We start from the raw sequence: 13,852 nt of genomic DNA, 5'->3' as shown, positions 1-13,852 counted from the left end.
GTCTTAGAGAATTTTAGAGCACCAATGTTACTATGTATGTAATAATGTTTTATTGTATTTTACTTTTTAATCCGGCATAGCTGCCTGTTAGCCGCCCTGAGCCGTTTGGGTAGGGCGGGATATAAATCCCAAAATAAATAAAATAAATAAATAAGTTTTCTTAGTCTTTAAGGAATACCCATCTACATCTAGTAGCAAAACAGATAGCCTGGTCTGGTTTTGATTTGTAAACCTGCAGAGATTGAAGGGTTAAGTTGCCTCTCCCTTCCCTTTGGCACAAGCCTACTCTACAGGCCTACAGTTTGCATTTAGACTGATGGAAATGCATGAATGTTGTTACATCTGTCTGAACCATTAGTATACATGCTTAAGGGAGTACAGAGCAGTTGGGGATTCATGGGTCTGCGTTTGTCCTCAGTGTTTTGTTGCTTACCACCCTCTCATACCTGCAGTGCCACCATCCCCTACTACTGCCTCCTTTCCCACTTTGGTCTTTTGAATACAATGCACGGCTGCTTTGCATAAGCCTGCACCAGATTGTATCACTGTTACCCTTTCAAATAGCAGCACAGGAACAATGAAGGCTTGGAAATAAAGGAGCAGTAGGGAAGAAGGCAAAGAGAATCACTGAATCTCTGTAGGCAAGTTCAGTTGTGGCCAAAATAGGCCATCTTGTGAACTGTTTGCAAAATTCTATGCTTAGCATAACTGCTAGATGTCCTTGTCACTGTAGCTGTGTCGCTAATTCCAAAAGCAATGGTAAATACTGGTGTTTTAAAATAACCTTAGAGCATATCCTAGAGGGAGTTCCTGAGATGAATGCAGATGGAAGGCGCATAAATGGATTGCCTAGAAAGAGAATCCATGACTTTACAAACCTCTAGGAAATGTTTGGGGATTGTAAATAATGACTAATGCCTAATGCTATTAATAAGCACTCTGTTTCATTCCAGTAAACAAGCTAAAAATAGAACTAGCTGAAACTTCACAGCAAAGCAGACAGCTCTGAATGGATGAAAGTGTTAGAGGTTTTAACATGGAAGCTGGAAATATGCATGGCATAATGGTGGTGGTTCAGATAAAGCCCAGAATGGGGATGGAAGGTTGCCTTGTCTTTTGAGGTCTCCATTCAACAAATTCTGCACTAGCTAGAAACTTAGGGAGCCCAGGTCCTCAATCTTCCCAAGTCTTTTGCAGATCAGGCCCCCAGGGGGTCTTCTATCAGGCCCACAGTGGAACTGGCTGTCTTCTGCTTCTTCTTCCAGTTCTGCTGCTGCATCATTATAGGTTTGCAGCTTACAGATACACACTTGAACAACATACTCAAAATTACAACAGCACAGACATTTTGATGCAATAATTCAGAGCAAGAGGTGTCAGTTATCAGACACTGTTAAAGAAAATATTGCAAGAGTGCTAATGGTTTAAGCATATTTTTATTTTAAGTAAAAGAAAACTCTTTGTGTTTTTGTCCTTTATAAAGTTTATATCTCCACTACCTGGCATTACATTTTATGACACACATGGCCTGGCCCAACAAGGTCTAATTTATGTCAGATCCGGCCCTCATAACAAATGAGTTCAGCACCCCTGATTTAACCTTTGCAGGATTTTTAATATGTGTTACTTGAACTTCTTTTAAAAACCCACTAAAATCCAATAATTTATATTAGCAGCCTCCAGCATCTGTATGTGCAGAAGCCAAAGGCAAAAACCAAGGTGATGCTGCAGAGCTAGGCATGATTGGACAGACTGTATTAGTCCTCGTCACCACTTCATCTATAATTTCTTTTTAAATTATTGACTAGACCCCATTACCTTCTGCCCGTTTGCAGTAACAGGAACTCTCATTGATTCAATGCAGCCTGTTTTAAAATCAAGCCATTGGTTCTTATGTGTGTATTGCTGACTTACCAAGGATCTGTGGACCAAGAAGACATAGTCCTGGTATTGTCAGTATCATGGCCGGCTCGCCCCCTAGGCGAGCTAGGGGCTCGCCTAGGGCGCGCCGGCCCTCAGGGGCGTCAAACTGCGCCCCGCTCCCCCAAGCCCCGCCGCCGCCGCCCTAACCGGGCGATCCCCGCCTCCCTCCTTCTCCTGCAGGCTCTCTTTTTACCTCCGCTGCGGCGCCTGCCAGCCAGCTGGGCGCTTCTCCGCCTCTTCAGGCTGCTGGGCGGGAGGGAGTAGGGAGCACGCACGGAGGTGACCAGCTAGGTTGGGGGGGCGGTGCACTCCTGCCTGCCTGCCTCTTCTCCCTCCTCCTGCTGCGGGCTCTCCTCCTGCTCGCTCCCTGCCTTTGCTCCTGTTGCCGCCACCGCCTCCTCCTCCGCTGCCGCCTCTTCAGGCTGCCGCGTGGAGGAGGGGGGAGAAAAGAGCGCGCGACTGGCCAGCGGGGCGGCGGCGCTTGCCTGCCTGCTGGCCCCTGCTGCTGCCGCCGCCGCCTCCTCCTCTGCCTCTTCAGGCTTCCGGGCAGGGGGGAGGAGGGAGCGCGCGACTGACCAACCGGCCAGGGGGAGGCCCGGCGCTCTCCTGCCTGTGCTCCTGTTGCCGCCGCCGCCTCTTCAGGTTGCCGGGCGGGGAGGAGGGGGGAGAAAAGAGTGCGCGACCGACCGGCCGGCCGGCGGGGTGGTGCTCGCCTGCCTGCCGCCCGCCCCCTACCACTGCCCCCTATATTGCCCCTACTCCTGCTGCCGCCTCCTCCTCCTCTCCTCCTCCTCTGCCGCCACCTCTTCAGGAGGGGGGAGGAGGGATCGTGCGACTGACCAACCGGTGGCGGGGGGGGGCGCTTTCCTGCCTGCCTGCTGGGACGTTTCCAGGACCCACCGGGAGGTTGGCATCCGAGGGGGGGCGCCACGAGGCGGCCTCGCCTAGGGCGCACAACCCCCTCGGGCCGGCCCTGGTCAGTATGTATGGTTGCTTTAAATGTGATGCTGTTGAAACCCACATGGGTAAGGTAGAGACTACCTACTCTTGCAGTTAAATACCAGGATGTTGAAATGACCCCCTGGCTCTTTACAGACCTATCCCTGTTTGGAATCCCAAATCCATGCTTCCTGTATTCTACTGGGGAATATCCCTGGTAGATGGGTAGGTAGATTGTGTTCAGTGCTGCCAGCGGTGAGAAAATTCTGGAGATGCATACAAATTTCTCCTTTGCCTCTGAAAGAAATCTTGTAGAGAGTTTGGCCCTTGTCTAGGCCAGGCTCTCTCTCCCCCCCCCCCATCCCTTCAGGGACAGTGGGAAACTGAGACTGATTTTCCTGTCTTGCCAAAGGGATAGTGGTGGAAGAAAGAGACATATTTTGCTCAAGCAGTGCCCATCCCTGGAAATATTCCAGGGACAGAGAGGAGGCTGATTGGTTTTACCCATCTTCTGCCCCAAGGCAATCGCAATGAGGAGGTGAGGAGGATTCTCTCTATGATCATCTGCAGCCTTCTTGGGCTTCACACTCATAGAACATGATCAGCAAATGCAGTTCACTGAGGCAGCCAATAGAAAGAAACACATGTGAATGCAAAACTTATTGGGAATTGTAAATAAGAAGCGGGAGACTGACCAGTTATCAAGGTTCACAGAGAGTTTATATAGTTATAAAGGTGAATATATACAGAGATATATACAGGCTATCGTACAGCATGTCGTGCCTTAGTCTATGAGAACTAAGTGCCCACCCAGCTTACTAAACTGATAGCTATTATGCTAAACTCCAGCCAATCTCTAACAGGATGATGCAATCACTAACTCTAACAAGCCCTGAAAGAGTAACACCTGCTAGCAAACACCTGGCTGTAATTACATGATTACCAGCATGACAGCTAGTTCTGACAAACAGATCAAACTGATCTATAGTAACTGCTTGCTACCTCTATCACACTGACATATATCTCAATAGAACTAGCATTCATTGAAGAATGGAGAGTCTTTGAAGAATTGGGTTTGGAGATTATGGCTTAGTTCTGCATGTATTCTCTTCATCTGTTGTAGGGCAGCCCCCATTGTGGACGAAGTGGGTGAAATGGATGAAAGGGGTGCCTGGAGAATGTAGATGTGGGCTCCAACCTTGACTTTGTTAAAATGGGCTGTGTTTGTGGGTAGGGGTGCTTGCCCATAGTACTGCTTCTGTTGATGGTTTTTTCTGTGCCTTGTTTGTTGTAGGATTTTATCAAAGAACTGCTATCTCGGATAAAAGGAATGAGGAAACTGAGCCCTCCTCAAAAGAAGAGTATATAACTGGAATGGGAGCCATCCTGAGAAACATGACCATGAAACTGGGACTTTTGAATAGAACACGTTCTAGCTTGATCTTTATGAGCAATTTTATTATATTTTTGTTTCATTTCTGGCATTTAATGAATTTGACTTTATGTTTTTAAAGATTTTTTTAAGTGTCAGATTTTTTTTAAATCATGAATTATCAATGTCATGGATGCTGCTTTTATTACTTGAGGATGATCCAAGTAAGAGGATAGAAACTGCCAAATTAGAGACAATTTAAGTGTCCCAGGCAGTAATCCTACCTTATGGATTGTGTGTAGAACTACTTGGGGAGGATGTTTTTTGGGTTTTTTTACAACTATTTCAATCACTTAAGTTGTACATCAAACTCGTGAGTATCAAGATTCTTGTGCTTATGTACATAAATTATCAAGTGAATTACCATTGTTTCACATGAGTGGAAGGGATATGTGGTCTAGTCAACCATTTAAATGGAAGTTGTAGCAGATATGGGGGTGGGGGAGGGATGCAGTTTGTTAAAGTGAATGGTGCCACTGTTTCTAAATGCATTTAAAGCATTGGGGTGAATACTTTCATTCACAAAGTAACATATGAGCAAGCCGGGGGATTTTAAGGGCTTAATTTTGTAGGCTTTGAACTTACTTTATTGACTTTGATGCTTAGCCAGATCATCTCCTCTTCACCTCATGGTCTGTTAGGATTGTATTAATCGACTGCCTACGGGGCTGATGCGACAGTGGGTGGGTGGTGCTGTTTAAGGGGAGTTTCTTCCAGGGGGAAATGCAAGTGCAGGCAAACCAAATGTGTGTTTGGTGCTCTGCAGATCCTCATCACTCGTCTTTAACCACCAATGTTAGATCCCTCTCCGGTTTTGACATCAGCCCCAGGGCGGGCGGGTGGGTGACTTCTTAGTTGTGAAAGCAGGATCCCCTAACTCTTCAGGAAACATTTCACAAGCTACCATCTGCTGGTAGATGCTAGTCTGGCATTTTATATCAAGGGTGCTCTGAACATAATTTTATTTTTTAAAAGACAAAATACATGTTTGTGAACTTTATGTATACTGGCAAGCTTTTTAAAATGTATTTAATTTTGTAATGTTTTATCAATGACTTTATTTACCAGATATTTACTCAAATAAATGCAACAACTTGTGGCTTTGTTTTATATGTATTTTAGTTGTCAGCATGCAGTTGGAAATGGACTTCATTGTACTGTTAAGCAAAACTAGGATGACAAGTAACTACCAACCTGATGCAGTTAAATTTCTGCTATTTTAAAAACTTGCTCATGCGTCAACAAATGTATGTGAGAGTCTTCTTGTTGAAAAATGCCTCCTGGAAAGGTGCACATGATGCTTTCTATTACTGTTACCATTCAGTATGCTAGAGGTACTTGAATGGCAAGCTATGCTGGGAAGGAGGATGTGCCATAACTTCTGTACAATGATAGAGCTGTATAAATAGGCCTTTAGGTCATAGCTATGATGACACCAAAACATGTACAACTTATTTTTTAACCGGTGTAATTTCAGTCCTTTCATTTCCTTGCAATAAGGGGACTGTTGGTTCTGTTGACACCCACTTTCCTAATATTCACGTTTATATCACACTGTTCGTTGCACTAGCTTGGAAAGTGTAAAACAGAGGTGTCAAACTCATTTGTTACGAGGACCAGATCTGACATAAATGTCACTTTGTTGGGCTTGACCATGTGTGCTATGTGGGCTGGACCATGTAATGCCAGGTACCAGATATATAAACTTTATAAAGGAAACAGGCAAACCCAATTCACAATATTATTTTTTACTCAAAATGAAAGCAATTGATTCCTAGCAGTGAAAGCAGTTGATTTACTGGGGAACCCACAAAAGCCCCAATAAATGTTTTAACCATATGAAAGACTAGGTTTTTTCCCAAGGGTATGTTACATTTCCATACATACCAGCTGCTTGAGGGCCAGGGCCAGTTCCTGGGCCTTATGTTCAACACCCCTGGTCTAAAAGAAGACCTGTGTGGTTAACAATGCAAGTCAACGGAGCTATAGAAAGTAAAGAGGCCTCTTAAAAAGTGGAAGGTCTGCTCCAGTGCATTGAACAGGAGGGACCACCGCCTATAGCAAAAGACATGTAAGTCAGTAATTAGGCATGCAAAGAGATTTTGAGGAGCAAGTTGCTAAAAGCATCAAGCCAAACAATAAACATTTTTAAAATCTATCTGGAACTGGAAAACAACCAGAGAAGCAGTGGGGTCTTTGAATGTGAAAGGAATAAAGTGATTGCTAAAGTAAGATAAGGAAATGGCAGAGAAGCTAAATTACTTTTTTGCTTCTGCATTTACTGTGGAAAGTGTGGGGCATGTACCCATGCTACAGCCTCTGTTTTCCAGAAGGGAGTCTGAAGAACTAAGCCAAATTGAGGTGGCCAGAGATGAAGTTTAAGACCTATTATGGAAACTAAAAACCATTAAGACTCCAGGTCCTGATGGCATACACCATTCTTAAGGAACTCAGATGTGAGATAGGTTACATATATGGGTTAATAGATGAACTATCATTAAATTCAGCCACTGTACCAAAATACTGGAGAGTAGCAAATGTTTCACCAATTTTTAAAAAGGGATCCAGAGTGGAACCACGAAACTACAGGCCAGTCAGCCTAACATCTGTTCCAGGCAAATTAGTAGAAACTGTAAAGATAGAATTTTTAGGCACATAGAGGGACAAAGCTTGCTGAGGGAAAATCAGCAGGGCTTCTGCAAAAGGTAAGTGCTGCCTCACCAATCTTTTGGAGTTTTTTGAGAAAATGAACACGCATGTAGACAATGGTGACCGAGCAGGCATTATATACTTGGACTTTCAAAAGGCTTCTGACAAGGTGCCTCACCAAAAACTGCTGAGTTAATTTAGCAGTCATGGGACAATGGGTTCTCTTATGGATTAAAAACTGGTTAAATGGCAGGAAGCAAAGAGTAGGAATAAATCTACAGTTCTCACAAGGGAAGGAAGTAAGCAATGGAGGTTCCACAAGGATTGGTACTGGAGCTGGTACTTTTATTCATAAATGATCTGGAAGTAGGGGTGAGTAGTGAAGTGGCCAAGTTTGCAGGTGACCACAAATTATTCAGGATGGCAAAAACCAAGGCTTACTGTGATGAACTCCAAGAGGACCTCCACAAACTGGGTGAGTGAACGACAATGTGGCAAATGAAGTTCAGTATAGATAAGTGTAAGGTGATGCACAGTGGGACAAAAAATCTCAACTTCAAATATAGGCTTCAGGTATACTGATCTTGCTGAGACTGAAAGGGAAAAATATCTTGAGAGCATAGTGGATAACTCAATGAAAGCATCACCCAGTATGCTGTGGCAGTGAAAAAGGCAAACTCTGTGTCAGGGATTGTTAGGAAAGGGGTTGAGACTAAAACGGTCCGAAACAGTCCAATGGCACCTTTAAGACCAAGTTTTATTCAGGTACAAGCTCTCCCTCCTCTGCGAGGACAGATCTGCACGTTCTCCCCCCCCCCCAAATAGCCAGCAATCCAAAACAGTCCAGTGGAGCCTGAGTGGTGGGTGTTGCCTTCTGACACGCTTCCGGTGATGTCAGGGGGCGTGGCATATGCTAATGAGTTATGCTAATGAGCTCCTGCACCTCTTTTTCTATGAAATGACCCCTGTGGTTAGGGGTTTGGAGTACCTTCCCTATGAAGAAAGATTGAAGAGTCTGGGATTTTTCAGTTTAGAAAAGAGACAACCGGGGGGGGGGGGGGACATGATAGAATTTAGAAAATGATGAATGGGGTAGAGAGAGTTGACAAAAAAATTTCTCCTTCTCCCAAAACACTAGCTCTTGCCCTGTTGGCCCTCCAGATAATGTGGTTGACCACTGTCTGAAACTGTGTTGTGTCCTGACCTAGCCATGTGCTCAATCCAGTTTCGGCCGGTTCCATATGCGGTCAGGTGAGGTACCTGAGCTTCGCTCCCAAACACAATAGATATTCGGATCATAGTTCCCAGCCAATCGGGAACCTAGGCTCCCTAGGAATAATCTAATCAGTGTAAATAGACCATTCACAGGTGTGGGGTGTGTGTGGGTGTGTTTTTCTTGGGGCATATAGGCTGGCCTGCGAGCTGGCTACTTTGTCTTGTTCTTCTCCGAATAAAGTATGAGAGCTGAATTCACTAAGTAAGTCTCAGTACTTTTCAAACTGGATGCTGGATTAGATTAATCGTTGCTCTGATCCAGCAGGGCTCTTCTTATGTTCTTAATAATGAAATATTATGTTGGCAAGGATTGCACAAACAAGGTTGATTTTTCTTCCAATAACCTTCACTTGCTTTTGCAGGCTTATAAACGTATAGTGATGTGTGCATTCTTTAGTTCCTTGGAAGAGCTCATGTTTTTTTGCTCATGTGCATCAGCAAGACTGAAGTACTTTGGAATATCTAGACTATGATTAAATGCTGCGATGCAAGCATTCATTTTTTCTTGTTTTCCCTGCAAACTGGCATTCCAAATCATAATCTGCAGCAAAAGCAGAAATCTTTTAACTGTCAAAGCCATACGTTAGCATGAAAATCCCCCAGACATTCATTTACTAACAGTTCCTGGGCCCCAGTCACACGGGCAGGATATCGCGGGGGGGGGGGAGGCGTGGCTGTTTGCCCCGCAGTGAAATAACACGCGACTGTGCAATCAGGCGTCCCCTCATGGTCCCGTCGAGGTCCCGTGGTTAGGGGGGAGGTGCCGATCACATGACGCGCCAAAGAAGCAGTGCGGCACGGCAAACGGGGTTGTGTTTTGTTTTTTTAACCTGAAGTATGTGCATGCCCTGTTGGGTGCTTGTGCGCATCCCTGGAGACTTGGGGGGGGGAAACCTTTTCGCAATGGGGCATGGGCGGGCGCCGGATGCCACCGGAAATGCTATCAGACGCCCACCCTTGCCCCGCGGTTTCCAGAAACTAGTACCTCCGAGGTACTAGTTTTTAACTGCGCATCTTCGGAGGGAAGCCTCTGGTTCGACACGGGAGCTCTATGCTTCCCAGATGTGGCGGTGAGATCGTGCCCGGAAAATCCACCCATCTTCCGTCGCAGTAGCATGGCTACTGCTCGGTGTGACCGCAGCCCTGGTTTGTTATATCTGAATCCATGCCTAAATGTGATTGTTTTCTGATTCCTTTAAACCTTCTGCTGCCTTTGTGTGGAATAAAGTCTTCACTTGACAATACATACTTATTTCATGGTTAGTAAACCATGTTATGAATAATCCATGACTACATCTCAGATGGCTATCCATTTATATGTATGTTTTGATTGTCTGTCAGATCATTTCATTCCCCTCTCTATTAATCATTGGGCTCTTTTTGTAGCAGGTCCTCTGCATATTAGGCGACACACCCCTGATGTAGCCAATCCTCCAAGAGCTTACAGTAGCCCCTGTCAGAAGAGCTCTGTAAGCTCTTGGAGGATTTGGCTACATTAGGGGTGTGTCGCCTAATATGCAGAGGAGTTCCTGCTACAAAAAGAGCCCTAGGCTTAGTCTGTTCTCAGTTCCTTTTGGCCAGATGTCCCCTCAGATTTGCTTAATTTCCTATTGACTTTGCCCGTAGTATGCTAGTAGTGTCATCTGCTGTTGCAGTCCTGATACAGCCTCACTATCGTGTCTGTTTTACACAAAGTGTACAGGAGTCACTCAGTAGTTGTCTAGCTGCTTTTGTTCTCCACTGCAGAAGTGAGCAGAGAACAGCCAACAGTGCTGTGAGTGGAAAAGACACAGGAACGGAGAATCCCTTGAGCAGTCTTTCTTTCTGTTCCCAAACACCTGCCCTATGAGGAAAGGTGAGTTTAAACATGACTCTAGTAGCCCGGTTTGTAGTTAGACCCCAGTATTACCAAACTGCATGTCACAATTCAAGAGCAGAAGGGAACATCAAAAAGAATATATCCTCACAACACATGATAGTCCTTTGTACAACAGCTACAACAGTAAATTCAGAACAAATGACAGTATGCACATACACGTCCTGTTACCATGAGATAGATAGAGAGATGGGCAGAGCTCTGTGGCTGTCTCTACCACAGTTACAAAAATCTCATTTACAGACAACCTTGCTGAATAAAAACAAACAGATCCATTGAATATGTGTATGTGTGAGGTGACCAGTGTTCCCTCTAAGCTGAGTTAGTGTAAGCTAGCTCACAGTTTTTTAGCCTCCGGCTCACACATTTTTATCTTAGCTGAGGAAGCATGGCTCCAGAGCACACTAATTTATGCGGTAGCCAAATCGCTTACTCACAACTTTAATGCCAGTAGCTCACAAAGTAGAATTTTTTTCTCACAAGACTCCACAGCTTAGAGGGAGCATTGGAGGTGACTCTCAGTCCTTGCCAATAAATTAAAAAGTACAGCTTTTGGCTATTTTATAATAGCTCCCAAATCCATTAGGGTTCATTTGGATTCCCCCAAAGTAAACTCATAGAGAACAGCAATTTACAAGCCTAGAGCCAGCCTATTTTCCTAAACTAGGAATCTAAATTGACTGCGCTAATAACATTTAGCCAACCTGTCTAGACTTGCAGTTTTCTAAAAATGGGGTGTAGATATGATTTTTTAAAAGATGAAGCTTACTAAAATCAGTGTAGAATCCAAGAAGGCTAAAAATGCAGAACTTCTGGCATGGTTCAACTAAAATAGGATTACTAGGCAAGACCTAAAACTGATTTCACATGTTGCGAGAAACTGTTTCATGGGAGTCACATTGCTCTTCATGCTAGAGCATCTCTAGTCCAGCATCTCTCTCTCTCTCTCTCTCTCTCTCTCTCTCTCTCTCTCTCTCTCTCTCTCTCTCTCTCTCTCTCTCTCTCTCTCTCTCTCTCTCGCTCTCTCTCTCTGGCATCAGGAAGGAGCAGAAAAAACATTGAGAGGGCTCTAAGTCCTATTTCTTCTAAAACTAGAACCTGAAGAAAGGATTACCCACCCTCATGAGTTGATGTTTGTGAAAAGGTAATTGCGGACACTCAAGCTAATAGGGTTTTATATTCCTAATTCTAATGAAGCAGGTAAGGAGAAGTTTTGAACTATATCATCACTGGGTCAGTCTGGCTAAGATTCAGGAAATTCCTTTAGCAACCAGGGCTCTAGTCGGGGGGGAGCTCTCAGGTACGGAGCTCCGGAAGAGAACCTCTAGAGGGCGGGGTGGTACCGTGGTGAAGCCCCGCCCCCTTCTTTACCCCGCCCTCTGCTTCGATCCTCATTCCGTTTGGGAATGAGGATGAAGCAGGAGGGTAAGTAGCCGGGCCTTCTGACACACTTCCGGTGATGTCAGGGGGTGTGGCCTTCTGTCACTTCCGGTGATGTCAGGGGGCGTGGCATATGCAAATAAGTTATGCTAATGAGTTATGCTAATGAGCTCCGGCAGCTCTTTTTCTACAACAAGACCCCTGTTAGCAACTAAAAGTATATTTGAGAGAAGGGACAAGAACTAGAGATTAATTGTCATGGTGACCAACAACGATCCATATTTAAGTTAGGTTTTCTACTCTTTAAGATAGTATGTTAAAAAATGGAAGCCAGAAGTCCAAGTAGGGAACTAGAAGTCAGGTTCCTTGCATTAAAACTATAGCAAACTTCCAAGTGTCAGAATAATTAGGAAGTGTATGTTTTCTGAGTTGGCAGGCAAGATTTCCAAGTAGACTGGTGACCTGACTTTTTTAATGCTCTCAGTGTTTAAGCCTATGACCAATTGGCACAACATACAAATATACCTGAAAACCATAAATGGCTTCATTAATTTTCCTGAGGGTAAGTAGATTTCTCATACATCCTAAATTGCTCAGCAAAATAGCTGCTGAAAATGTAATCCTTTTACAGAATTCCTTTATGGCAAGGTTTCTATACTTCTCCTTGGACAAACCTGGGAAGTCTGAGCTAAAAAGTTCTGTTTTCTTGCCTTTAGCTTTGTGTGAGCATAAAACAGTGTTGTGGCTTGCACTCCTACAGATTACACATGCTGAAAATTCTTTTGTTGTTTTACAATGTATGGGAGAGCGGAACTGAATTTTAATTTCTTGGCTAGTTCTACTTGCGGACTTAAAAGGGATGGATTCTTCTCTTGAGTGGCAGAGTAACTTCAGTGATCTGACAATTACTTCTGATGTATTGTAAGATGAGAGTTGGGCCCATGGAACTGAGATCTCATTGTGATTCACCTCTTTATGCTGTGTGGGTGTTCCAGCAGAGGAGTGGCATTTCAATAGCACACTGTTAACTAAAACAGCACGAAACTAGAGCCTCTTTAGATAGGGAAACTTGCATGAACAGAGTCATGTTTGGAATAACTTTTGTTTGCTTTTAGAAAGCAGGAGTGCCATTAATCTGGCTAGCAATAAATGTGCTCTGAAGCCTGTTTCTCATTTCCCTTTTAAAGCAGGACAGAGAGGATGGCAGGCAAAAGAGTTCTGAATATGCTGCTGTGGAATTTCACACCTTGAACCTGTAGGACTATGGAAAAATGGGTGGTCCTGAAGGGGAAACCAAAGTGTTAATGGTTTCCTCAGCTTGCTTTCAATGAGTCACAACTTCTGCATTCTGTGTGAATCCAAATTCAGAAGTTCTTCCTGGTAGCTAGTCCTAAATAGGTTCTGGAGAGATGGAATGTCAACATTTTGGCCTGTCAAGGCCAGGATCTATCCCCTGCATTTCTGTTCATACCCATTTGGTGCTCTACTCCTGTAGGGGATGCAAGTAAGCAGACCTAATACAAAGATCCATGAGTGAATATATCATGGGTTCTAAAACTGTAAGGTGGGCCCCTGGAGGTCTTGCACTAGACGGTAGCTCAGAGCTCAAAGGGATTTTGCAGCAGAGCCAAACACACTTTTCTCCCAGCAATAAAAGTTTATCATTGTGGCTACTGAAACTGCCTTGCTAATTAATGCACTTGTGGAGAGGCAATGGACATGTTTGTGCTGCCACAAAGCTTCTTCATATTCCTGACGGCTTTAAGAGGTTTGGAGAGACTGTCTTTGAAGGCCAGCATTAGGTTAGTTCCCCAACCGCAGTTTGAAGTAGTGTACTGCAAATATGTAACTCTGGAAGGATCTTGTACATGCACCTCCTGAAAAGGAGAGTGCTGTTGGCATGTTGGAAGTAAGTTCAGAAAAGGACCGGAGTTCTAAGTCTGAGAATGTAAGAAATCTGCATCTGCAGGCCTTATTCTCCGGCTGTTATTCTGGCAGGCCATGCCCTCTTTTCTACCATTGCAAGACCAATTTTGGATGGCAGGCCATTTCAATGGGTAAAGGTAAAGGCAGGGCTATTTTTGGGCAGGAACGCACAGGGAGTTCCGGCTGGCTCCTGTGTTGGCCATGCCCAGCAGGAACTCATTAGCATAATAGGCCACACCCAACAGCAGAAACGCATTAGGATTGGCTACATTAGGGTTGTGTGGCCTAACATGCAAAGAAGTTCCTGCTACAAAAAAAAGCCCTGGGTTTTGACAATAAACAAAGTAAATAGAATAAGAAGCAAAAGGTGGGTGTGGCTGGGTGACCACCCTTCTGGTAACATGGGGGTGTGGCCTAATATGCTAATGATATGTGCTGTCAGGGTGTGACCT

General features: G+C 44.5%; 1 protein-coding gene across 1 annotated transcript in view; it reads left to right on the top strand.

Moving 5' to 3' along the window:
• PPP1R14C (protein phosphatase 1 regulatory inhibitor subunit 14C) overlaps nt 1-5,723 on the top strand; it is a 73,887-nt gene extending 68,164 nt beyond the window's left edge. Inside the window, exon 4 of the mRNA XM_015410148.1 lies at nt 4,157-5,723. Coding sequence (XP_015265634.1) covers nt 4,157-4,231 — 75 coding nt within the window. The 3' untranslated portion in view covers nt 4,232-5,723. The remainder of the gene's footprint in view (nt 1-4,156) is intronic.
• Nucleotides 5,724-13,852: the final 8,129 nt, after the last annotated feature.

This window comes from Gekko japonicus, unplaced genomic scaffold, assembly GCF_001447785.1.
Source record: "Gekko japonicus isolate JY-2015 unplaced genomic scaffold, Gekko_japonicus_V1.1 scaffold646, whole genome shotgun sequence".
Lineage (NCBI taxonomy): Eukaryota > Metazoa > Chordata > Lepidosauria > Squamata > Gekkonidae > Gekko > Gekko japonicus.
Note: the sequence above shows the minus strand (reverse complement) of the source record. Positions and strands in the feature narration are given on the sequence as shown.